General features: G+C 40.6%; 2 protein-coding genes across 4 annotated transcripts in view; one reads left to right on the top strand and one right to left on the bottom strand.

The window, feature by feature from the left end:
- Positions 1–27,870, bottom strand: part of LOC106057545 (hyaluronidase conohyal-P1) — a 199,086-nt gene that overhangs the window by 148,954 nt on the left and 22,262 nt on the right. The gene's annotated exons all lie outside the window — the stretch shown is intronic.
- LOC106057546 (uncharacterized) overlaps positions 1–27,870 on the top strand; it is a 29,167-nt gene that overhangs the window by 375 nt on the left and 922 nt on the right. For 2 of the 3 annotated variants that reach the window (XM_056032313.1, XM_013214787.2), the window contains exons 2-9: positions 1,740–1,921; positions 3,970–3,993; positions 7,284–7,398; positions 9,005–9,635; positions 15,117–15,196; positions 15,347–15,482; positions 18,494–19,007; positions 21,788–26,696. In XM_056032313.1, coding sequence (XP_055888288.1) covers positions 1,845–1,921; positions 3,970–3,993; positions 7,284–7,398; positions 9,005–9,635; positions 15,117–15,196; positions 15,347–15,482; positions 18,494–19,007; positions 21,788–26,696 — 6,486 coding nt within the window. In that variant the 5' untranslated portion in view covers positions 1,740–1,844. Of the gene's footprint in view, positions 1–1,739; positions 1,922–3,969; positions 3,994–7,283; positions 7,399–9,004; positions 9,636–13,275; positions 13,419–15,116; positions 15,197–15,346; positions 15,483–18,493; positions 19,008–21,787; positions 26,697–27,870 lie in introns of those variants that run through there. The other variant, XM_056032314.1, reaches the window with a different exon arrangement.

Raw genomic sequence — 27,870 nt, 5'->3', positions numbered from 1 at the left:
TGGGATTTTTTAATTCCGGGATTCATAGGGCGCCCCTGAGTCCACCCAACTGAGTCTAATGGGTACCTGACTTTTATTGGGGAAAAAAAGGCGGTTGGTCGTTGTGCTTATATATTTCCTAGAGGATCGGTGGCTGAATTGTAAAGCCTTTAGCTTCTGAACCTGGGGTCCTGGATTTGAATCTGGTTGAAGACAGAGATTTTGAATTCCAGAATTTTCAGGGCGCCCCTGAGTCCACCCAAATCTAATGGGTACCTGACTTTAGTTGGTGGAAAGTATAGGCGGTCGGTCGTAGTGCTGACTAATAACACCCTGCTTGTTAACCGTTGGCCAAAGAAACAGAGGAACTTAACAACATCTACCCTATAGATCGCAGAGTCTGAAGGGGAGCTATATATTTCCTAGTGATAAGATGACAGCCTGAGTATTCACTTAAGTCAGAAAATTATTGTCGAACACACAGCTGCTTCACCTCTCCATCGGGATGGTTCCAAAGGAACAGCGACTAACCAATACAGTCAAGTAAACCTTAAAAGTAGCAGACCTTACGTCTCTGATCAACGTGCATGACAAGATTGACTGTGAGGGACCAACTGCGTCTCAAGTTCTGCCGTACTGTAGCACTATAAGCTGTAAACTGATTTCAGGGTATAGCCTACTCCCGAACCTATTCCTTTGTTAGCGTATAGCCGCCTGGAACCAAAGGTCTGATTTAGTCTTCTCATCGCTTTTTCGGTCTGCCTCTACTTTTGCCTGGTAGGCCTACTGTTCCCTGCAGGAATATCTTTGTAAGCCCCGAGAACATCGTGATATGGTCACACAGTTTAAGTCTGCCTTTGTTTTTCACTCTGATCAGCAAGTCATCGTGGGGTCCAATAGCCATTGCGATCCTTTTTCGAATTTCCTCATTTGTCGTGTGGTCCTTGTAGTTGATACATAGGGTCATTCTAAAGCATAGTAATTCTATGGCTAGGATCATCTTCTATAATACTTCAGTTAGAGTCCAAGATTCGCAAGCATATAATTATCTCTATCGTTAAAAAACAAAAGCTTTCCTAACCTTAACAAGGTTACAAAGACAGTTTGTGTGGAAGCAAAAACTCAAAATCGGCTCCCGAAGTCATATTCTAGAACAGGTAAAAAGACATGTTTCAATATTTCAGATAGAATACCATAAGGAAATTCTATCAAAGACAAATGACAGAGAAGAATAGAGAAAGAAGGTTGACAGATATTGTGTAGTGCCCCAACGGTCCAGCTGACTAAAGGATAGGTGAATGTGAAGTGAGATGCGAACTTGGCCTAACTGATGTCATATAATGATTATCTAATTGTTTTGTAAAGGGTCAATCTCTTATTCAAAGTCTCAAGAAAAAAACATTATTTTCGTAAAAAAAAATAAAAAATCCTTTAGTTTAGTTTCCCCTTGACGATGACGCCACACTGCAGTTCACGCGATAATATGAGCAACTACTTATGTATTGTTGTTTCAAATTATATTCCACTTATATGCATACTATATATAAAAAATAGATTTTTTCCCATTACTTTCCCCTACACACATACACGCGCTCACACTTATACACACACACACACACTATAGATGAACAAAAAGAATAATATTCTCTATGGATCATTTTCTTGTATCACGAGACATAGAAAGCATTATTTCAGAAATGTATCTGTTAACTCTTTTGAGATTGTCCTAAATGGCTAAACGAAAGATCCATACCTTTCAGTCTTACGTTACTTAGACCGTGTCATCATGGAATGAGGTCTCCTTCCAGTCGTGTGCAGGTGTGACAGCAGACGTCACCAAGGGCCAGGCGGATGTAGCATGTATAATGAGTGAGGCATTCTACTATCTCCTGGTTGGCGCGATCACCATGACAATATGTATGGGCTCCCTCGATCTCTTTGGGTAAGTAGGTCTAGTTTAAGGTCAGACTGCGCTAAATAATGAAGCGAAACCATTCTCTATCTGAGATGTGTGGCTGAGAGGCTGGAACCGTCTTGGACACCTAACAAGAGGACTTGAGTTCGAATCCTGACTCGAGAAGAGTTGTCTTAGCTGAGCTCCTAAAGCAAGCAAAGAAACCTTTACTCAGATAGTCCCCCCCCCCCCCGCACTGGTCCACAGAAGTGAGCACGCTATAACCATTTTTACATACATTCGTTCGCTATAGCTGCCGTGTTGACATGCATTTTAATAGTTCCATTCATGTGTCGTGCGCACCACTATGTAAACACACTAGTATTGGACAGGCTACATGAGGCTCTATATGGGGGATATTACATATACTAACATACAATAATCAATAAGCTTCTTTAGCTCTTGAATTCATTTTTACAATAGTCGGTCTACATCTATTATAATAGTATTTAGACTCTAGACTCTAGATCTAAATATATGCAGGCCTACAAGCAAATGTTTTTTGATAGAGTATGTACTTTTATTTTTTTAACTTTTGTTTTCCAATTCTACTATCCTTTCTTTCTAACTATCGTGTTAAAGTTAATGGATTTGGGTCGATTATCTACTTTGATAAGTCTATTCATACTATTTTTACATTCACGCATTCGCTTTCTTATAATATAATTAATTGTTTCCAAAACACTGTCGGTGACTATATCGACAGTGATACGCAAATTAAGACCCTCGGACTGCGGGTAATATATGGCTAATTACATTTCAACTATAAAATTGTTGATTTCATAACTATACAAATGTTCACTATACGTTACAGTGTTGTAGTTCAGTTATGTGTGTACCACGGTATTTTCTAATAGTTAAAAGCTACAATGCTTCGAAACTCTGATCAAAGCTGAAGTTGTAGGCCTACTCTGTATAATAGTTTGGGTCCTCGTTATGTCGTGTCTTAGATGCAATCATACTGCAATCCAGAGTACAAATAGGTGCACAATGTGGTTATTTAGACAGAACATAATCCGTATGTAATCAAGAGGAAGTATGTGGTAAATGAGTTTATACATATATGAGTGAAAGTTGGAGGAATAACTAGTGAGAGACGAGTGACACAAAGACGTGTACTTTTTAGAATGAACTTTATATTTTATTTCATCAAACAATCGTTCACTTGTGTTGCTACATACATCTACATTCAAGTTGAAAAGTATATATATATACACTAACAATAAGAGTTAAATTCATTTTTGTCAAGATGGAAGTTTTTTTTTGCAGTTTTACATAAAGAATTTAATATGTCTACACCAGTTTAGTTGTACTAGTAAGGTGGCTGCCCGGTCGTGCAGTATGCGCGCTGGACTGTCGTTTGGTGTTCTCCATGGTCCCTTGTTCATGCCCTGCCCAATGTCACCCCCCGTCGTCCCGCGGGAGGTTTGGACTAGGATGTAGAGTGTCTTCAACTCTAAAGGAGGAACATTTGAGACGTGTGAAACATTCTATAAACATTTTATAAACATTTTATAAACATTCTATAAACATTGTATAGACAACCGCAGTCCAATATTGTATTTATATTTAATCACACGGGGTAACTTTGTGGTAAAGCTCCTTACTTCTTTGCTTCCGAGAGGTCTCAAGGCTGAAATCCCCGTTAAAACATTGGTTTTGAATTACGTGATATTTAGGATGCTCAAGTGTCCACCCAACTCAAGTTGCTCAAGTTAAAGACAGTGATCCTTGTGTTTACCACGTGACATCCTCGTAACCTTACAGCCATAGAAAACCGATGAGCTTTGCATCCCGTGTTTAAAAAAAAAAAACAATATCAAAAAGATATTTTAATTGATCTATAATGTATAAGAGCTCTAATCGGTCCAACGTACTGGGAAAAAATGTTTACAACAGAATCATATTAATGACAAACGTATAACAAGAAATAGTATTTGTTTATTTTAATGACTCTATTTTTTCGTTCTATGAATGCAAGAAAAGAAAAGTGATGAGTTCATAATTATGTTTACTTTGTGCTTTTTGTTTTGCAGTTGGTCCGGGTCTCCCTATGAAGAGTAAGTTTGTTTTGTTTTTTTTACTTTTGTTTTCTAATTCTTCTTTCGTTTCTAACTATCATGTTAATGAATGCCTTTGGAGAACAGTTTTGTTCATTCAGGTTTAATTGTTACACGACATCTGTCTGTATTGTAAGTAGTAGGCTATCCCGACAGACTTGGCAAGTCACTGACCTAGGCAGCAAACGGAGGGGGGTGCCTGCCTTGACGTAGCATGCCAAAGAGAAAAGGCAGGGAGCATTTCCAAAGGCAGGGAGCATTTCCAAAGGCAGGGAGCATTTCCAAAGGCAGGGAGCGTTTCCAAAGGCTGCGGCCTATTAGGCACCTACTTAACACAATCGTCATCCCAACAGCGACGCCAGCATGCGAGACATTGAAGTCATCAGCTCATATAGATAAAAGACTTTATAAGGCTTAGCAAGAAGGGCAAAGTCGGACTTTAGGAGTCAGTTACAGTGATCGGGTGTCAAACAAGTGTCGACATTATCCTCTGACGGAATAAATCGGGCATACCAAGTGTTACCAGGACACGGAGGCCAATACGAGGAAAGTGCCAACAGGGATGTCCTTGTATAACTTGGCGCCACACTTTCATGGAGGACCTCAGAGCAGTGGATATCAGGTGTAAAGAGGCTTCAGACGATGATGCCATTGACCAGATATTTATGAAGACAGCTTGCCGCACAATTCGTCCAACAGCGCTGGGGGGGGGGTCTAAGTTTTAGTAAGTAAGTATCATTATTATCATTAATTTTATTATTATAGCGTGCCGTCCAATCCCCTGAAATTCCATTTTAAGTGCTTGCTAGTTTAATCTTTTGTGTGTAGGTTTGGGAGGGGGGGGGAGGGTAGTTGTTACTATATCTTTAAGCGCTCAACAAAACCTAACTCAGCTGGTGTCAAAATACATAGTCCACATCGGAACTCGAACTTGAGGTGTCCCTCATTTAAGCTAATGCTGCCCATTGGCCACCTAAAATTCTTGATAGATCAGTTGTTCACCTTCAAATGTGCGGACAAAGATTCACGTATGACGGCGAAGGCGAAATCTAGAAAAATGTCAAATCTAAATCTACGTCTGATTTTGTCGAAAAATAGAATAGACGATTCTTACTGTAATTGGTTAAGTTAAAGCAACCATACTGTAAGCAAGAAGGGCAAAGTCGGACTTTAGGAGTCAGTTACAGTGATCGGGTGTCAAACAAGTGTCGACATTATCCTCTGACGGAATAAATCGGGCATACCAAGTGTTACCAGGACACGGAGGCCAATACGAGGAAAGTGCCAACAGGGATGTCCTTGTATAACTTGGCGCCACACTTTCATGGAGGACCTCAGAGCAGTGGATATCAGGTGTAAAGAGGCTTCAGACGATGATGCCATTGACCAGATATTTATGAAGACAGCTTGCCGCACAATTCGTCCAACAGCGCTGGGGGGGGGGGGTCTAAGTTTTAGTAAGTAAGTATCATTATTATCATTAATTTTATTATTATAGCGTGCCGTCCAATCCCCTGAAATTCCATTTTAAGTGCTTGCTAGTTTAATCTTTTGTGTGTAGGTTTGGGAGGGGGGGGGGGGAGGGTAGTTGTTACTATATCTTTAAGCGCTCAACAAAACCTAACTCAGCTGGTGTCAAAATACATAGTCCACATCGGAACTCGAACTTGAGGTGTCCCTCATTTAAGCTAATGCTGCCCATTGGCCACCTAAAATTCTTGATAGATCAGTTGTTCACCTTCAAATGTGCGGACAAAGATTCACGTATGACGGCGAAGGCGAAATCTAGAAAAATGTCAAATCTAAATCTACGTCTGATTTTGTCGAAAAATAGAATAGACGATTCTTACTGTAATTGGTTAAGTTAAAGCAACCATACTGTAAGCAAGAAGGGCAAAGTCGGACTTTAGGAGTCAGTTACAGTGATCGGGTGTCAAACAAGTGTCGACATTATCCTCTGACGGAATAAATCGGGCATACCAAGTGTTACCAGGACACGGAGGCCAATACGAGGAAAGTGCCAACAGGGATGTCCTTGTATAACTTGGCGCCACACTTTCATGGAGGACCTCAGAGCAGTGGATATCAGGTGTAAAGAGGCTTCAGACGATGATGCCATTGACCAGATATTTATGAAGACAGCTTGCCGCACAATTCGTCCAACAGCGCTGGGGGGGGGTCTAAGTTTTAGTAAGTAAGTATCATTATTATCATTAATTTTATTATTATAGCGTGCCGTCCAATCCCCTGAAATTCCATTTTAAGTGCTTGCTAGTTTAATCTTTTGTGTGTAGGTTTGGGAGGGGGGGGGGGAGGGTAGTTGTTACTATATCTTTAAGCGCTCAACAAAACCTAACTCAGCTGGTGTCAAAATACATAGTCCACATCGGAACTCGAACTTGAGGTGTCCCTCATTTAAGCTAATGCTGCCCATTGGCCACCTAAAATTCTTGATAGATCAGTTGTTCACCTTCAAATGTGCGGACAAAGATTCACGTATGACGGCGAAGGCGAAATCTAGAAAAATGTCAAATCTAAATCTACGTCTGATTTTGTCGAAAAATAGAATAGACGATTCTTACTGTAATTGGTTAAGTTAAAGCAACCATACTGTACTTATGAAAACATTTTATTTGTCTATATGACAGAGCACTCTTTATAACTGGATGTGAGGATTATCTTTAAGTTGCCAAGAAGAAAGATACAAGTAATGGGAAAAGAAGTATTACATTTGTTGGTATTCTGGACCACAAATAACGCCCTTTAAAAACCCGTCTATTACGTTAGCTCTGTATTGTTTTCTCCCAATATTTGAAATGTGCACGATATATATCATTCCAGCATTAGCTTTAAAATCAGACAGACATTGCTTACATCAGATTAGTGTACAAAACCGATGTCAGCAAGAGCCCTGCGCGTCCCCCAACAGATCTCTGCACCAGTCGTGCGTGCAACAACCATGTTCAGCTTATCCCCTTTACACCAACACAACTCTGCAACAGTTGAGCTTGCTAGAACTATGGCAGCCAGGTCTTAGCGCTTCCGCCAAACACCCACCAACAGAACTCTGGATCAGTCAAGCTTGCAGGCTCGAGGCTTTCCTTTAATTTACAGAGCTCTGGACCATTAGATAATCATGTTTTTTATAGAATGATATGTAAACATATCTCTAAGAATGGCCTAAATTATTTTAGGTCTCCTTTAGCTGGAAATTAAACAGCCCGTAGAGATATGTTTGAACGTAAAGCGAAAAGATAATATATGCTCTTAAGAAAATGCAAATCTTTTAGGGAATCTAGGATGAAGCCATCTTGCCAGAAATGGAATGCAGCGTGCAAGGATCCGGCTAAGAGCGCTGGGAACTGGGAAGAATGGACAGATCAGGACAAAGATGTGAACGCTAAAGTAAGGCCTACTTATACCAAAGTTTCCACTTCATACAACTAAGGTATTCATTCTCGCTATCTCTTCCTGTGGTCCTGATGCTTACGCGAGCAACCTGCTTCCTCCAGGAGAGTTCTGGGCGAGTCTCTCCAACTGACCAAGTCTTGCACATCTGCTTCCCAGTCGAGTATTCCTGTGCCGTCCCCTTTTCTTCTTTCCTTGGGGGTTATAAAAGAGGGCGTGCCTACTAACGTTGAATGCAGGCTTGCGAAGGGTGTAGCCTATCCATCAACGGCAATACTAGCTAAGCCTAATGGTTTATTTAAATATCGCAATATTGTTCAAGAGTTACAGAATCTATTCAGTGTAAGAGGCGTATTTATAGGATGTTGAGGCTGCGAAGAAGTCGGTTATCGAAGCGTCAAACCAATGAGAACGACAGCTAGCTAGAGTGCAGACTTCTGCTAAATTAGTAAACAAAAAATCATTTTAAAAAGCATTAAGACATTCACATTTGTTCAATGTTTACTTTTGTTTCATATTTATTTTGGTTCTACATTCATTTTGGTTTGACATTCACTTTGGTTTGACATTCAATTTGGATCAACTTTCATTTTCGTTTCACATTCCCTTTGGTTTGGCATTCACCTTTGATCAACATTCACTTTGGTTTGACATTCCCTTGGTTTGACATTTACTTTGGTTTGACATTCACGTTGGATCAACATTAATTTTGGTTTGACATTCACATTGGTTTGGCATTCACTTTGGCTTGACATTCACCTTGGTTTGACATTCACCCTGGTTTGACATTCACCTTGGATCAACATTCCTTTTAGCACTGTAAAACTGAAGATGAAAAAGATAGAAAGAAACAGAGATAAAAAACAGAAAAAATAAACGATGAGAGAGAGTGAGAGAAAGAGAGAGAGAGAGAGAGAGAAAGACCGAGAGAGAGCGAGAAAGCGGGAGAGAAAGAGAAAGAGGGAGACAGAGAATGAGAAAAAGAGAGAAACATAGAGAGAGAGACACAGAGAAAAAAAAGAGAGATAAATGGAGAGAGACAGAGAGAGAACTGAGAGAGAAAAAGAGAGAGAAACAGGGTTAGGGAGAAAAAAAGAGAGAGAGAGAAACGGGGATAGAGCGAAAGAGAGAGAGAGAAAAACAGTGAGAGAAAAAGAGAGAGAAACAGGGTTAGAGAGAAAGAAAAAGAGAGAGAGACAGGGTTAGAGAGAAAGAAAGAGAGAGAGAGAAACTGGGAGAGAGAGAGAGAGAATCAGTGAGAGAGAAAGAGAGAGAGAGACTAAAGCCATGAAAACTAGATACCATATAGGCTAATGAAAAGAAGTGCAAGATAGACCTATAACCAGAAGACTAAACACACCATTGAAAGATGTAGAGGATATTGAGAAAGAAAGCAAGAGATAGAGAGAAAGAAGAAAAGAGGAAGAAATGCGTCATTCCATTCTTTCTTTTTTTTTTATCTAGCACTAGTTTTGCAACATTTGTATACATCATGGCCAAAAACAACATGTAATTTGCTTCGTAAAATTATAATTTCGCATTAATTTCATGTTGTAAAGACTGTAAACGTATGAATCAAGTTGTCCTTTTATTTACCTTCTAGGCAGGACATCGCAACAAAGGTCATTCTGATACCCACGGTATCTACGTGGCCAAGCCTCGCTACGACCGGGCCTCTCGCGATGAGATATTTATCAACTCTCATGAAGACGGGGAACATCGTGACGCCAATTTCCCGGAAGAAGAAGAAAATGGCGGAGTAGAGGAACTCCTCGAAGACCCAGAGGACGATGGTGTTGACGATGAGGAGAGTGCTCAGGAAGCCGAGAATTACAGGTCTCAGCGCCCGCCGCTGCCGGATTCAAGAGAGGACACCCGAAGGCGACGCAACAGCTGGCGGCAGCAACCCGGAAAATTCAAGACCAGACCCAGGGTGAGAGAAAGATCCCCACGCATGCGCGACAGCGTCGCTCAGACGAGGTATTTTGATGAAGAGATAACTCCCCCAGAGAGAGAGGTTCTATCATCTTTCTATCAGGAGGAGAACGGTCCTCCGTTGTATTCGGAAAGTTCCAGGAACGCGTTCCTGACTGCTGACAAAAGATCGACGTATTATGATGAAGAGGCAGAGACGGAACCCTCTGTCCTGGACGACGAAATGGATACCAATCGGAATCTGTTGATGCGCAAGAGGAATTGTAGAAAATGTTGTTCAAAGGAATGCCATAGTCATGGTATGTCTGCTTTTCAAAGTTTGTTGGATCTATCTATAGTGCTATCATTGCTATTACAAAACTTATATCAGCTCACTTTGTCTGTCCGTCTGTCTGTCTGGCACAAATTTTTCAACACGCTATTTCTCCCGCTTTTTATTCTCGGATCAAGTTAAAACTTGGACCAATTATTCATTGTTTCTAACAAAACATGAAACATTTTTAAAAACAAAATACTTAATTAAATAGCGGTAATTAGTTAATTTTGTTTGATATCAAATGTGGAGTTTTTCCCCTTTTGATAATGTATGCTTTTTTAAAGTTAATTGTGTGTGTGTTTCGCTTGCTTTGTGTTTCAAATCTTTTCTAAAAAGAATCTTGCACTTTAAATGATGTTGCTTTACAATAACATGAGTGCGTCCAACGGGTGTCATTGTTGGTTAGAGATTTAAACTCCACTAAGACATTGGTTTTGCTGGCTAATTCATGCAATCCATTTCATGATGCCACTTCTTAAATGGCACTAGGGGAGTAGGAGCACTTCTACTACTTTGTCCTAGGACAAGGAATAAGAAATCTTCATTAATCTGACATTAGATAGTTAAACATCGGTGGTTGACCATTGTTCGGGCCACATGACACCTTCGTAAACTGTCAGCTATAGAAAAAAGATGAAATCGACATTATCCTTCCTATACATTCTGAACATTTCAATTTTATGTGGACTTCAGAGTTATGTCTCTTGCTAAAAAAAAATTACACAGTTTTGTCGCTAACATTTATACAAACCTTTTAATAATTTACGCTGTCTGTCTGTCTGGAGCGTTCAGATAACCAGCCGTATACCTGAGATGAACCGCGCAGTGTTTTCCATATCAGGCAGCTCTCCATATAGTTATTCCTTTAAAGCAGTGATGCCCAACCTAATTCGACCTGCGGGCGATGTCAATTTCCAACACACGTGTCGCCGACAAATGACAGAAAAGGTACAAAAACGAAATGAAATTGACCTGAAACATTTTTTTTAGAAACCTGTGGATCTAGTACTTTCATTCATTAATGAGATAGCTGAAAGTTACCTTTTTTTTAAACTTCGGAAAAGGGCTTCATTTCTCTACTTAAAATGTGACCAACATTAAACTAGCTTTATCAACGACTCATTTTCTTGTCTCTTTTTTTTTTATACTTCTAAGTCTATATGTAGTTTAACAACCTTTTCACTTGCGGCCCAAACCAAGTATGCGGTCATATTTATTTTATAATGTCGTTTAAATGTTGTTGTTGTTGTTGTACCAATTCATCAGAGAAAAACTGAGGGCCCTAAAGTAACTAAAGATACATTTTACTACCTTTTTTTTTCTTTTTGGAGGTTGGGATTTTCTACATCTCGATGGGCCGGATGGAACCACGTCGAGGGCCGGATCTGGTCCGCGGGTCGTAATTTGGCATCACTGTTATAAATGGATCTTTTTGAGCAAGTGTATCGATAGAGCTTTGCTGGACATGGTCGAAATTCTCTGGCGACTATCCGCAAGGGCGAATATCACTGTCACATTTTTCACCTTTCGTAACGTGTTGTCTCATTCTGTTGTGTCAGGTTTTGATGCGACAATTTATGCAAGATTACAGAATGACAAAGAAAAATAAAACATTCTTATCTCTTTTAGAACAAAAAAATTGTTCCTTTTTATGGCATACTTGCTAGGAAACCAGTGTTCGGGCTGTCTATGTAACTATGCATGGATGGCTGCCTGGTCATGCGATATGAGCGCTAGACTTTCGTTAGGTCGTAACGCTGGTTCGGGATTCATGCCCTGCCCGCTGCAATCCTCCGTCGTCCTGCGGGAGGTTTGGGCTAGGATGTAGTCATGTTAATTATCTTCAACTCTGAAGAAACATCCGAAACATGTAAAACGTTTTTTTTTTTTTACAAACTAGCTAACTACAGAATTGAGACAAATTTTCTAATGTTAGTGAAGAACCCAAGGTTATGCTATGATTTTAAATCTCTATTCTAGTGATTGTTTAACTCCTTATTCTCTAGAAAACTTTTGAACATTAATTTAACTTGAAGGCCTTGAAGAAAAAAAAAAGTCAGCTGCATGTTTCTTCTGTCAATGTTGCTAGGCTCTGCCAAGGAACGCTAACTGTTGGTTTGCACAATGAAATTAAGGGAGTAGATGCCCCTTGCCCACAGAAGGGCGGTGTATGCACCCATTGTTGCTGTATTGTAGGCAGCAAACGGGTCGGTCTTAGGCCACTACAACCTATGCGTCTGCAGTGGGCCCCGCACTTTCATATGCCCCGCGCTAATTCTAAGTGTAAATTATTATATTAAATCATTATAACCTTTGACAGGGTCTTCCTGGAAATGATTAAAATCTCCTGGTGGCAATGATTGAGAAATAAATGTTTGTACGAGCTCGCTTTCCCGAAATGCCCCAAACGACTTAATGATTGAATCAAATTTTTTTTTAACAGAACCGTTTTTCTTTAATCTCATTTAACCCCACTCCCCCGGGGCTGAAGGAAGGTCAGAGTTCAAGCATCCCGAGGAAAATCTTTCCTATTCTTACCAACACGAAATCTTAAGACTAAAATGAGTTTGATTCTTTCCCCCCCCCCCACCTCGGTCATGAACAGAGTCGGGGATAGGACGATGGTTTGTGAACATTTCATACATTCCCACAGGGCCGGCCTTAGTCATAGGCAAACTAGGCAGCCACGTAGGGCCTCCGAAAGGTAAGGGACTAGCACAGGACAAATAACATTTTTTTTTAAAGAAGAAATAGCGAAACTTGTGCCCTATGATATTGTTGGAGTACACTAGGTTTGAAATGAATTACTTAATTTGACGTTTTCCAGTTGTTGTTGTTTTTTATTTTAAACTATATTTGGGGCCACCAAAATCACTTCGCCTAGGGCCTCCAATTATCTAAGGGCCGCCTTGATTGCAGCCTTGCACTCGCTTCTGTGGCAGCTCCGAGGATGCTGTAGTAGTTGTCGATGTAGACCATTCCTTTGCCCCGCAATGGACGCTTCATCTGGGGCATCACCATTAGGTCACAAAAGCTTGAACACCCTTAGCTGTGTAGTAGATAGAGATTTCAATTCTCAATGCCGCTCGAGCCTGGAAAGGGTTGCTTGAATCAGTCAAGAAAACCAATGATTTTATTACCACAAATGTCTTGGTCAATAAAAAAAAAGTATTCTAAAAAGTGGCAAAATATGTAGGTCACAGCTGGGGCTTCGTGCCATAGATGGAAATAATTCCTAATAAATCTTCGGACTCGAAGCTAAGACTTATATCGTAGCATACTGTAGGCCTACATTATGCAGATTATGGTTTGAATTTCTTCGTTGTTTTATTTCCTGGTTTTTGTTTTAATTAAACACTTTCCTTTTTTTTATAAATTCGTTATACTATACAGTAAGTCCGAATTGAAAAGTTTAATAAATAAACAAGTCAATAAGAAGCCATCAGTTCTAAAACGTAGCAGGTTTTCATGGACAAACATATTATTAATAAAGAAACTACAGAACATTTGGTCATAATAATAAGCCCACTCGATGAATTTCTTTTTTAAAATGCGCGAATTTGTTTTAATACAAGAGCATTCTTTGCGCGCGAATATGCCTCTTCTTCTCATGGTGCGTTACGGTAGAAGACCAGTGCGCTGACGTCAGTACCTAGGAAATAACGTCATTTCGACATCAATGAATGCTTTTTAATAAGGGTGCAATTTCCATCAAAATAAAAGAAAATTGTCAAGAAATATAAGAAATTTATCGTATGGGGCTAATGTAAGTTTCCGCATTGATCCTTACTTGGTCTTCGTATGTTTCTTGATGTTTATTTACATCTAATATAGATCTAGATCTAGAGTTTATGTCGAATCTAGACAGGTCTAGTCTAAGTTCTCTAGATCTACAATAGAGTGTATAGAACGTATGGTCTAATATATAGTCGCGTCGGGTTTCGTAAGACAAAACCGGATATTGATCTGAGTCTAGCACTCTAGGTGATATTGATACTATAGACTATAGGCCTACGTCTACTGAGCTTGTCGATCATCTAGATCGAGATCTATATCTAAATCTAAGTAAGTTCATTTAAACCTAGATATAAGATCATTGGAAATGAGATCTAGATCTAGGCCTAATTTGTTGGGTTATTTTAAAAAGGGATGTGCTATCCTGTGTATGCATTCCATCATGATCTGCTGCCTGTTATAACTTATAAAGTGGTGTTATAGCCAATGTTTACATGATACATGTAGTCCTGACTCTAGAGATATGATTACACAATAGAATCTTGACCTACCTAAAATATGACAAGGAATCTATTAGTTTCTAGACCCTTAATCTTTGTTTACAAAAAAAACGTCTGTCCTGGCTCATTGAGAGAAGAGAACTACTCAATATATTTATATCATTGGAGATTGGGATTTGAGGGCCATGAAGGCTGGGGGGGGGGGGGCTTGACCTCTTTAGAGGCCCCCCCCCCTGCATTTTGACATGCGACATCATGACATGATATAATGGCGTGATCTTTAAAGTAAAAAACTAATTAAGGACACTCATTTGGGCCCTCCCCCCCCTCAAGTGGGGACCCTGAGGGAGGGGGTCAAAGTTAGACCCCCTCCCCCACCCTAGCTACCCTACTGGTGTCTATATTGCTTTGTTGTTCTTTTATTTTCACAAAACGTTTATCCAGTTCTTGTGAGATCTTGAAATAAATGTACATTTAAAACTAACACTTCAATCCATTGTAAGGTAAGGTTAAACTATAGACCGAGGCGTACAAATGTTAGCATGGTAGGGCTAAATAGATTTTCATTTTAATGTGTTTCTGGGGTAAATAATTTGTGTTTCTTCTGTTCTGGTTAAATTCTGGGAATCACGAAATAAATGAAAGGTTCAGACTTTGAGTCATACGGCTAGTACAGAGTGTTGTATTTTTAAAAACTGTGAAGACCCAACCGCGACGTAAACTTTTTGTCGCAACTTTAACCTCTTGAACAGATAAAAGCGTTAGCTGCCGACGTTTTATTAACGTTCTCTTTTTGCCGTCTGCTCCAGTTTTCAGACGAATTATTTTTAAAGTCAGTCTGTAGATAACTTAAGAAGAGCTATATCCATTCAGCGCTTTCTGCCTGGCAAGAATGAAGTCTTTGTGGGTGAGCTTAGGAAGAGGTTTAATAATTTTGTGGGACGGCTTTACAAATTACAATTAGTGTGCATGAATATATTCTTCTTCTTTTAAGCCAGCCTTTTGTTGCTGAGAGTAAGCTTTTAGCAGACTGTGCCAAGGAAAAATAGTGCGCTTTTCTCTTCAGTTGTTCAGCACTTCCGTACAGATTGTTGGTTATGTTGGGCTTATACATATAAACATATTTTAGACAATGTCGGAAGTCTTTAATGTTTGCAATAATACTAATGTGTTGCCAATATAACTACTTTTGCTATTAGAGCAGCCAATTGTGATCTTTTTCTCCTCAGCATCTACCTCCAGCGAGAGTCACGAGAATGCTCTACCGAGTGATTCACTGAAACAGGCTAGAGAGCCGGAAAGCCCTGAGGTAATTTCAATGTATTGATGGATTATTAAAGATAGCATTTGAAACCCATGTACGGTCACTCAGCGCAGTGTCGCAAAACGGATCACTTATGTATAGTGCTCCTTCTAAACAATAACTCTGTCTAAAAATTTTTTTTTTTTCTATTCCCAGGAGGTCGTCACCTCGAACCATCTCTACAAGACCATTTTATTTATTGCTTTCATCTGGTTGTTCAATGTTGCCTTCGTAATATGGTCGATGACACAGAGAAATAACGTTATTAAAATGAAAGTAACTGATTATGTTGGTATGTGCATTTATACTTTAAACGGCCCTAAGCCATTGGAGATGTAGAGGTACAGATAAGTGCATTTTTCTTTCGACAGGGGAAATAAAGTATAGATTATGTTACATATAGATAAATCCTTCCCAAATAACTGATGCCCAATCAATGAGAGAACTCTTTAGTTTTAGAGAAACAAATATTTGCTCGCTATTTTATTACATTGTACATTAGTCTTTCGTTACTGGATGTTTTCATTTATTAAGAACCTTCACAAGCGGGCAGACACTACCCTCTTTACTGATCATAGTTTGTCTATTGATGCAAGGTTGTGCTTAGGTTTGTTTTACAAGTCCCGGATGTTCCTTCACAGTTGAATATTATTCCGCCTTAGTCCAAACTCCCCGCAGTACGCCCGGTTAATGGCGTCGGGCATGGTTTAAACCCGGGACCATTGAGAAGACAGTCCAGAACGCATATCACACGACCAGGCAACCTTAAAAGAAATAAATTTAGTTAATAAAAATAAGATAATTAAATCCATCTATTATCAATGAGCGTTGTCGTTTCCAAGTAAGAAAACCTGATGAGAGGTAGGCTCGTATGTCTACTCGGCATCTCCAGTTCCATTCTATCTATGGTGGCAGATTATGTCAACTTCATCTGTTTCTATGGACGACCTTAGCTATGACCAAACACTTTACTCAGGGGCGTACCAAGAAACTTGAATCTAATTCCAATCTTCTTCTGGATTTGAACTTGGGATCCCTTTAGCTATTCAGACATCACGGCCACCATCCACTAAGCCATCACGGCCACCATCAACTAGGTCATCACGGCCACCATCCACTAAGCCATCACGGCCAACATCCACTAAGCCATCACGGCCAACATCCACTAAGCCATCACGGCCACCATCCACTAAGCCATCAAGGCCACCATCCACTAAACCATCACGGCCAACATCCACTAAGCCATCACGGCCAACATCCACTAAGCCATCACGGCCACCATCCACTAAACCATCACGGCCAACATCCACTAAGCCATCACGGCCAACATCCACTAAGCCATCACGGCAAACATCCACTAAGCCATCACGGCCAACATCCACTAAACCATCACGGCCAACATCCACTAAGCCATCACGGCCAACATCCACTAAACCATCAAGGCCACCATCCACTAAGCCATCACGGCCAACATCCACTAAGCCATCACGGCCACCATCCACTAAGCCATAACGGCCAACATCTACTACGCCATCACGGCCACCATCAACTAAGCCATCACGGCCAACATCCACTAAGCCATCACGGCCAACATCTACTAAGCCATCACGGCCAACATCAACTAAGCCATCACGGCCAACATCCACTAAGCCATCACGGCCACCATCCACTAAGCCATCACGGCCAACATCTACTAAGCCATCACGGCCAACATCCACTAAGCCATCACTGCCACCATCCACTAAGCTATCACGGCCACCATCCACTAAGCCATCACGGCTACCATCCACTAAGCCATCACGGCCAACATCTACTAAGCCATCACGGCCAACATCTACTAAGCCATCACGGCCAACATCTACTAAGCCATCACGGCCACCATCCACTAAGCCATCACGGCCAACATCCACTAAGCCATCACGGCCAACATCTACTAAACTATCACGGCCACCATCCACTAAGCCATCACGGCCACCATCCACTAAGCCATCACGGCCACCATCCACTAGGCCATCACGGCCAATATCCACTAAGCCATCACGGCCAACATCCACTAAGCCATCACGGCCAACATCCACTAAACCATCACGGCCGCCATCCACTAAGCCATCACGGCCACCATTTACTAAACCATCACGGCCAACATTTACTAAACCATCCCGGCTACCATCGGGAACAGGATCCGAGCTAAACTTTGATAACAAAATGTATCATATGTCATTTACCACTCGGCCACCTAATTAGCCAGTTGAAAAAAAAATATATATGCATATATTTTATACATTTATTACAAAGCTTCTATAAATTCACTGTCTGTCTGTCTGTCTGTCTGATTAAAAAGTTTGTATTCGTTATATCCTCCACATCCCATCGCGGATCAAATTGAAACTGTGTACAATTATCTTTTTATTTGACATACCAACAAAAAAATCAATAACAATTTATTAATTATCTATTGGTAATTAATTATTTTGTTTAATATTTCGAATAAGGGAAGGAATTTTTACTTGACTGATAAGGTGGTATACATTGAATTAGTCCCCTTTATTGTTTGTAGAAAGAAAATGTCTAAATAACCATAAAACCATTTTGTTATGAGCAGCTCCTTGGCACAGTGTTTAATGTACTGGCTTAAGGAGGGCTTCGAATTCGTGTCGCTCACTTTTTTAAAATAAAAACATTTCAAAAGTGATCAACCAGATATCCGCTTCTTCCCCCCCCCCCCCTTTTTTTTTTTCCCAACTGGTCCAGACGAGTGACCAAAGCGCATTGAGAAAGATATAAGCATAACATTGCACTATATAAAAACGATTGGTAAAAATATTTCTAATCGCACAGATTCATTATTGTTACCGTTTTATTTATTACTGTTATTAAGATTTATTACTTATTTAATTACAAGACTTATCCAAACCAATTGATACAACTACACTTAATATAAGATTTTTTTTTTGAAGTATTTTTTTTGTATTTTGCTTGTTTTAAATCATAACTGGAACTGAAACAACAATAATTCTTACTTACATCTTGTTTTAATAATGTATAGTGCGCCCACCCGGAACTTCATGCCGTGATGAAAACATTCAAGTAAAGGATGTGTATTTGCAGGCTATAAAATACAACATTGCTTAAGTCTTATGACTTGAAGTCAGAACATTTTTTTATCGCAGAATTTAACTAAAAAAGAACAAAAATTCTTTGAGCACTACGAGATATTGTAGAAACATAACATACTACTTTGTAACTGCTACTGTATATATAGGACACTATTATGTTTTTTCGTTTCTTTTTTTTTTGTTTTAGACCCACAGCGCCCTTCGATACCAGAACCTCGTAAAAAAGCTCTGAATGAACGCAAGGATAAAACATCACAAACTGCCATCCACCCACCAACCCGAGCTTACCACAAGCATCAAGCCCCATCCGAGGCCGAGCCCTCACATCCTCAGCTTCCCGAATATTCCCCCACCTATAACCCCCCACCGCCGCCACGCCCCTACGAGCGTAATGCTGTCGTCGCCAAGGAGCCGCCTGTGAGCGTAGAGCCGTACAGCCCGACAGACTCGCTTACAGACATCCCGGTGCGGCTCTACTTCAAAGATATAACCGAAGATCAACAGTACAATTCCCGACTGATAAAGGAGTATGCCAACCCGGCGCCAAGGCATGGGAGCCAAGAGGCCAGGCCGGACCATACCTTTGTGTCGTCGGAAACTGCCCAGGGCATTGATGAAATGGTGCACAGTGGAAATGTGCTAGCCGACACTAAACTAGCAGATGGATCCTATACACGTAAAGCGCGCCCAGGCCATTCAGGGTAAGATTACAATCTATGCTATTAAATAAGATGTATCAATTTACAAAACTTTAAAGGAATGCACTCGTCAATAATATTTCTTCTCTCTCTCTCTATTATATATATATATTTTTTTACTTATGTATTACTTGGGTATATATATATATATATATATATATATATATATATATATAGAGAGAGAGAGAGAGAGAGAGAGAGACAGATAGATAGATGGATAGATAGATAGAGCCCTAGTGTTACGCGTGACATAATTAGGTGTTCCACGAACTACTGAAATAATTAACTAGTAGTCCACCACGTGAATTTAATCTTTCTAAAAACAACAACAACAAAATCAATGTGTGCCGCTAAATACTCAGAATGTGCGAAGTGCTCTTTTCGGGAAACACGGGCTTACATGTTAACATGTTAAAACAAATAATTTGAAATAAATTTGATGTGGTCCTTAAAAAAGTATTTTAAATTACATTTATTTCAATATGAAGTCCCTAAAAACCGAACATTAAGAGTACCCAGCACTTTTTGTTATAGCTTGAAGGAACAGTAAACAAACATTGAGGTGCTGTAAAGTTTATTAGAGTATCTATTTATAGAGAATATCTATCTACTTTGTTGTAGAAGTTAAAAACAGTTCCACCTGCAGACCTTGATGATCTATAAGGCAGATGATGTAAAGGTTTCTCTGGCTTAGGGCTAACGAGGGTGTCATGTGGCCAGCACAACGACCAACCGCCTTTACATTCCCCCATCTAATGTCAGGTACCCACTAGAGCTGGGTGGGCTCAGAGGCCTCCACGGATCTAGGAATTAAAAATCTCAGTCTACAAGGATTCGAACCCCGCACACCCGGTTCGGAAGCCGCTTTACCGCTCAGCCACCGCGCCTCCACTTTATTGTATAACACGTTGGTAAAGTTATACAAGCTCGTGCAACTGATCCAATTACATTTGTTTTGGAGAGGTGAGAGCTTACCGTTCTGCTTCATTGAAATACAGAATTAAACATTTATGAATGAAATTGAATACGCAGCTCTGACACACACACAGTGTAGGACATGACAAACTCAGTGTAGGACATGACAAACTCGGTGTAGGACATGACAAACTCAGTGTAGGACATGACAAACTCAGTGTAGGACATGACAAACTCAGTGTAGGACATGACAAACTCAAGTAGAACATGACGCACTCAGTGTAGGACATGACGCACTCAGTGTAGGACATGATGCACTCAGTGTAGAACATGACAAACTCAGTGTAGGACATGACAAACTCAGTGTAGGACATGACGCACTCAGTGTAAGACATGACAAACTCAGTGTAGGACATGACAAACTCAGTGTAGAACATGACAAACTCAATGGTAGGACATGACAAACTCAATGTAGGACATGACAAACTCAGTTTAGGACATGATACAACAATCTATGTCCTTTTATACTTAGGATACAAACTGTTGAAACTTTAAATTCTTATCAAGTCACTCAAATCACTCAGCTTATGACTTGACCCTGTGGAAGTCTCAACTTATTCAACATATGACCTGACATTCTCAGCGTATGGTTTAACACATTCACGTATGACGTGACATTACACCGTTTGAGTTAATACAATCAAAAAGGATATGACTGGGAATATCACATCCAACATATGACAAGACATATTCTGCGTTTGACTTTAACACATTCAACACATGACTGGACATATTCAGCGTGTGACGTAACACATCCAACATATGACTGGACATATTCTGCGTTTGACTTTAACACATTTAACACATGACTGGACATGACAAAACACACTCAGAAGTTGATCTAATACACTTACAGCTTATTCAATTGGTATTTGTTTAAACATTTCTAATAAAAATAATGTCATTCTTTGAAAGCTTATGTCTTTGGTAGACATACAATTATGTATAGTTGGGTATCGATACAACACTATGATTATTTGATGCAGGTTTCGTGTTTAGGTATCGTTTTTACAATCAATATATTTTTATAAACTAAAGTTCCCCTTTCAGACCTTGCGATCTATAGGGCAGATGATGTTAAGGTCATCTGTTTCTTTGGCCAACGGTTAACGTGCAGGGTGTCATGTGGCCAGCACAACGACCAACCTCCTTTACCTTCCTTAATTAAAGTCAGGTACCATTAGAGTTGGGTGAACTCAGGTACGCCCTAACAATCCCGAAGTTCAAAATTCAGTCTTCACCGAGATTCGAACCTAGGACCCTTGGTTCGGAAGCCAAGCGCTTAACCACGCAGGTTAATAGAATTAAATAGATCTAAATTTCTACAATAAAGCATCTTTTTCGACGAGTATAAAGAATATGCGCGAGTTTTGCAAAAACACATTTAATTGTAATAAATGCGACCAGGGCCAGCCTTGAATAAATGGAGGCCCTAGGCGAAGTGAATTTTGGTGGCCCCAAATAAAATTAAAAAAAAAAGAAGAGGAAGATACAGAAACAGAGAAAAATTAAAACTACGCAATTTATTAAAATATAAACATATTAATATATCTAAATGAGCTGAAATTCATTTATCGCTATTTCCTTAGTAGAGACAGAGTTAGAATAGTAAACATAGAGTCATAATGCTCTACTATGTTTGAGATCTGACCCAGGTTGCGCAGTCTTATGTTATTTTTTATTTAGTCCTGTGCTAGGCCCCCACCAATTGAAGGCCCTTGACGGCTGCTTAGTTTGCCTATGCGTAAGGCCAGCCTTAATGCGACATGATATAGATATAGATTTCAATTGATCTAATTTATCAACAGAAGTTTGATGTCCCGGATTGAGAGAGTGAAACACTCGGAATATGACATGAACTCTTCAAGATCGAGGTTTGTGTCTCCGGAACACAAGACAGATTGGAGTGTTGGTAAGAGATTCAATTATCTCACAGCAGGTTTACCTCGACACACACATACGAGCAATCAAAATCATTACGAAGATCGAAAGTTCGGTCGAAATTTGCGGTCCAACGAACATACATCGTTTCTTGGCAAGGAAATGAACAAAGGTAATAACCTTTGGTTGAAAGATAAGCTTAAAACTAGAAGTCTTAGCAATGCTTCCACAACTGCGATTCCAGTTTCAGAAGAAAAAGCTATAAAAAATTCCCTAATCACGCGATCTTTGTCAGCGACAACGCAGTGCCAATATCTTCATTCGGCCAAGTGTAAAAGCACAGTTGTACCCCCAAAAAATGAAAAGGCAGAGGATAATAACAAGGTTGATGTCCTCAAAACTGCTCTACGGTCCCCTTTGCTGAAACAGGACAACATTTCCATGAAAACGAAGGAAAAGGATGTTTTGAAAAGTCATGATGATGTTCTACGCCCATCACACATAGTCGATGTTCTGACCAGATATTTTGAAAGAATGGAAGAGACGAGATGTCTTTCAAAACCTTCAACTGTCACTTTAGAAGGTGAGCGAAAAGATGTTAAAGAAAACATGTACAAAATCTTCAACATGTATGGTAATCAAATGCAGGAGGGTATCCCCCATGAAAAAAGTCGCGGTAAACCTAAACCAGTTATGCCTCCGCCCCCTCTAGGGTATCACATTCGAAGCTGCTGCAGCAGTTCAGACACCACCATTCGTGAAGTAGACAGCAAGTTTGAGCTCAGTTATCCAGTCAATCAAGCTACAACCCCTTCGACTAGCGAACGCACATCGGACGTTGAGGACAAGCAACAGAAGCGCTTCAAGCAAGATCAGATTATAAATCAAAACAAAACTAAACACATGAATAAAGAATCTTCTGATAGCGTACGCATTGCAGCCACAAAAGATCATCAGACTGGTGACTGTGATATCCTGAAGAAGTATGTCATAGTACGTAAAGTAAGTTTCAGCAAATCCTCTTCAAAGCAACGAAAAGAAACCAGCCAAACTTCAGCATGTCACCGTAAATCCAGCATTCATGTCAAAAATGACAAGAAAAACAAAGATAAATTGCGTCAAAATGTAGACTCCTTCGACAGCAATGACACAAAGCTCAAGTTCGCAAAGAGTTCACAAATTCTTTCCACTAATGACGCAAAGCTTCATACTAACGGAATTCAATATTTGGATAAACACTCTAAAACTGAGAAATGTGGCTCCAAGAAAGTCGTTTTATATTTTTACGACCCTGCCCAGAAGTCAGAAACCAAAAAGAGAAAGAAGAACTACACTACTTCGGTGCCTATGAAATTTGTTGAGCGAAATTGTAACAATGATAATGATTTGCTGAAACATGCTGTCAGGTTTAAAAAGAGTTCACCTTACGAGAACAACGAATCCAAAGTGAAACACTCTTGTTTTAATTACAAACCTTTTTTAAAACGCAAGCATTCGTACAAGAAAATTCCCCTCTCTGGATGTGGCTTGTCGACCTCATCGACTGCTCTGAACGTTAATGCCAACAATGGTTCGTCTGACAAAGAGAATGATGGGGATGTCAGCGCCTCGGAGCAAGGTGGGGATGACTTAGAGATTGTCTCAGTGTCTGACATCACAGAGTCGACTGTGGTGCCGCAAACAGAAGAGAAAGCTGATATCCCTGATGAGAATGCTACGTTGGAGCCCAACTCAGATGCTGTAGAGGATGCACTCCCTGAAGCTGTGGCTGATACGGCGCAGACAGAGTCTAGCCCAAAGACAAAAATCGACGACGATGCTTGGGAAAACAGAAAAAGTATAATAATGCAAGCGTGTCACGAAGCGATCAAAAATAGACTACAGAGACAGAGCTCTGAGGATAACGTGGAGACCGAAGAAAGCACCCCGACCACCTCACTGGAACTGGAGCGAAAGGCATCTCTTCCAGTAAAACTTACGACGGACAACCCCCCTGAAACTACTCCCATGTCACCAACCCCTCCGTACAAAGACCTATCTCCAAACGGATTAAATAAAAGAAAGAGGAAGCTGAAAACCACCGAGCTCTACATCAAGTTTGAGAGTAATATATCTAAAAAACTCACCGCGACGATGGTGAAAGATAAGAAGATTGCTTCAAGTAAGATTCTTTCGGAGCGGAGGTCCTTGCAGTTCCCAATAGAAAGCTGTAAGCTGGAGGAGGAGAAGAAATATGTGTGTGAAACACCAAGGATGACGAAAATTGTCAGAGGAAATGACGAGAAGCTCGATAAAAAAAAGAGGAAGCAGAACTCGGAAACCAGTCTGGAGCATCTTGAGAACAAGGAAGATTTTCGCAGTTCCTGGGCACGTGACCAGACTGACGATGTAAGTGCTGATCGCAAAAATTCCGAGCATCGATTCGACGCTGTCAAAGATCTATTAAGTGCAGCGTGCAAAGGAGAAGACTTTGAAGCCTCGGAACAAGTTCCTACACCAACACCGATTTTAAATCCCAAATCAAGCTCGCCGAGTCTTCCTACAGCTCGAAATGCATTTTGCGATGTTAAAGTTAAGAGCGCCACCAGCGACGTGACTTCGTACAAGGGAAAACTTTTACAAGCCGCTGTTGATGCCGAGACGGCACAGAGCAGTTCTTCTGATATCAAAGAAGGAAGTCGTAAAAGTGAGCCTTCATCTACTCATAAACTAAAAGAGCGCGTTGTGAAGAGAAGCAGGCATAAGAGCTCCAGTAGCCCCATAGGTACAAAGAAGGGTACTAAGAAAAAGCGTACATCCTCTAGCAGAAGCAAAAAATCCGCGGATGAAGGAAGCAGAGAGAAATCTAAGGACTCATCGAAGAAGCACGTGTTCAACGTGTCCAAAAAGAGTCCTGTTAGAAGTCCCAAAAGCGGTGAGGTCAAAGCGAAAAAAAAATCCTCCAAGAGTAAAGATATTCACGGCGATGATAACAGCACTAGCGAAGGCAAGTCGGAGAAAATTAAGACCAAAAAAAGTGAGAAGTCTGGCGAAAAGAAGAAGAAAAAGAAAAAACGTGAAGAGGTGGAGCAAGACCAAAGCGAAAAAGATGACGACAGTTCATTGAAACAAGTCTCGTCCAGTGCTCCAGTTCAGATACCAAGTTGTGAAAGAAGTAGAAGTCCTACCCCTCGAAGCTCCCCTGCATTTAGATCTGCTTCACCAACGGCGGTGTCGTCTAAAAGTCGCTTGAAAGATAGCAAGCAAAAGAAGACCTCTAAGAACGACATGTCGTCAGATTCAGAAAGCCAGGCAGCGGAAAGATCCAACAGTCTAAACACAGACTTGCCCAACGAGAAAAGTGAAAAAACACGCAAAATGAGAAAGAAAAGTTGTTCTGTTTCGTCAGCTGACAACATAGTCAATTCTTCTAGTGTGAAAAGACTTAGGCCTACGGAATCTGTTCCGGTATTTGTGGATCACGTCACATCAAATCAGTCGTTGAAATCCGACAAAACAGAAAGAAGTACACAGTCCAATTCATCCGTTAAAATGAAAAAGGCTGATAAAGATCTACAAAAGGCGGAGCTGGGTTGGAATGGCTCCTTAGCTTCTGATCATGTCAAGCAAGCGGAAGAAAAGTCAAAAATTCTTCACAGACGTAAAATGAAGTACATGATAGTAAAGGTAAAAAATGATAAGTTAGCCACTAGATTGCGGAACTCCACCAAAAGTAATGAACCACCGGAAGGTGATAGTATCGGTAGCCACAGTGAAAACGAGATTAAAAGTGAAAATACGTCGCGAGAAAAGGTCGCTGGTAGCAATCAGCCAAAGTCTGTTCAATTCTCTGAAAGCATAGAAGACATGGAGGCCCAGAAGAGAGCGTCTTCTGAAGATATCTTAACGCCTCCAACCGAGGAAGACGCCCCAGAGCAGCGAAACTCGGAAAAAAGTGATACTGAAGCAGAGTTAGATGAAGATAGATCAACAACAGAGGCAGATACTGTCAGAGAAAAGACACAGGAGGTAACTCAGAGATCTCATAGCACTCCTCCGGCAAAAAGAAAACCGGTATGGCTGAATGGCAAAAAGCCAGAGGTCAACAGACCCGTTCCTATGCAGCGACAAAGCTTAATAGGCGGCAATCCAGGGAAACTAAAGCAGAGACAATCTTCCGACGCTGTCATAAAAAGCACTCGTTTTGGTGGCCACGTATCATACCCGACTAAGCCAGCGGCGTCACCCAGGACTAGCGCTTTAAGTTTAGGAACTAGGCTGGGAACATCTCGAGCCGTCATGCTAAACAGTGGCCAACCAGGGCCTCCGGTGACCAAAGCCAAGAAAGTGACGGTAATGACTGGCTCCCCAGTCGATATAAGAGAAATCATTGAAGGCTCCTCGGTGGATGCATCAGACCACAGCAAGGCTTTTGTTGTCCGACCAACCAAATCTGTTCCCGCGTTCGGCCGTAACCGCGTGGGCATAGAAACAAGTTCTGGCAAGCGACTCAAACACGCCTCATTCAGCAAGAAGAAACTGGGTCGGTTTCATGAGAATATGTCGGTGAGATCCATCTCATCCAACGACACAGGAGACGAACATATTCGGAACTTGCACAAGTCCAACGGCATGTCCAGCCCTACCCTCTCTTCGATGACAGATCTGGACGAAGCATCGTCTTACACTAGAGGTAACCCGACCTCTTCACTGACCCACGGTCATCTTCGACGAAAGGAGAAGAAGATAAAGAAACGCGTCACCAATCCAAACACCCCGGTCAACTGGCAGCTCGTGCCCGTCTCCCAGGACCAGAATGCTATTCCAACAGCTCCTTACAGTGACTACAGTGATTACGTAAGTACAAATTGAGTACAGATTACCTTTAGAGAAAAAAAGACTTGCACAAGCCGCAGATTACATTTAGAGGAAGAAGAGGAGCGCATGGCGCGATTAGCTTTAGATGACGCAATTACATTTAGAGGACGCAATTACCTGTAGAGCACGCGATTAGCTTTAGAGGACGCGATAAGCTTGAGAGAAAAGTGACGTGATCAGGTTACGCTTAGCTTTAGAGGACTCGAATACCCTTACAGGACACAATTACCTTTAGAGGACGCGATTACCTTTACAGGACGCAATTATATTTACAGGTCGCGTTTTCATTTAGAGGAAGCTATAAGTTTTAGAGGAAAATGATGTGCTCAGTCTGTGATTAGCTGTAAAGGACGCGATTACCTATAGAGGACTCGATTACCTTTATAGGACGTGATTACCTTTAGAGGATGCGATTACCTTTAGTGGACGCGATCAGTTTTAGAGGATAGAGACTTGCGTAGTCTGCCATTATCTTAAGAGAAAATTGACGTGCTCAGGCCGCGATTACCCATAGAGCATGATATAAGTGCTCAGGCAAAGCGGAAACGTAAAGAGGTGGGCTTCATAACAGATAACATTAAGAGACCAGTACATGCAATTATTTGTCTGGCAATCTTTCTGAGTCAACTAATGTTCTAAACATTATCTGGACATCACGTCCTAGCTATGAGATTGTTCACTTGAGGTAATTACCTTGACCTATAGATTTATTTGTAATGTGAAACAGACTCTAAAGAGTGCATGTAATCCAATGCCATTTACTGCAGAACATGTTAGGCTTTTAAAATCGATGAATATCTTGATCTACACTTGAGACAAAACAGATAAAATATATTTCTTTGTCCATGTGCTATGAGTGTCAGTGCTTGGAACGGGTAACCTGTAATAACCAGGAAGAGTTGAAGTCATTAATTAACGTGTTGGACGTAATTGTCTTCTTGTTTGAAAGAACGTCTGTCATTGATAAGATAAGATAAGATTCACTGCTAGAAATTATTGAGATCTTTGAAATGTGCCTTACTTTATTATGAATGTAGAAAAAAATAGATACAAATAGAAATACACGAGAGATGTAAGGTTAAGAACTCATTTGTTAAACAGGAAACCTTATTTAAAAACAGATTTAGTGCTAGAAATTGCTCTTTTATCCTAG

The sequence above is a fragment of the Biomphalaria glabrata genome, chromosome 6 (genome assembly GCF_947242115.1).
Source record: "Biomphalaria glabrata chromosome 6, xgBioGlab47.1, whole genome shotgun sequence".
Classification (NCBI taxonomy): Eukaryota; Metazoa; Mollusca; class Gastropoda; family Planorbidae; genus Biomphalaria; species Biomphalaria glabrata.
This window is presented reverse-complemented; position numbering and strand designations above follow the sequence as displayed.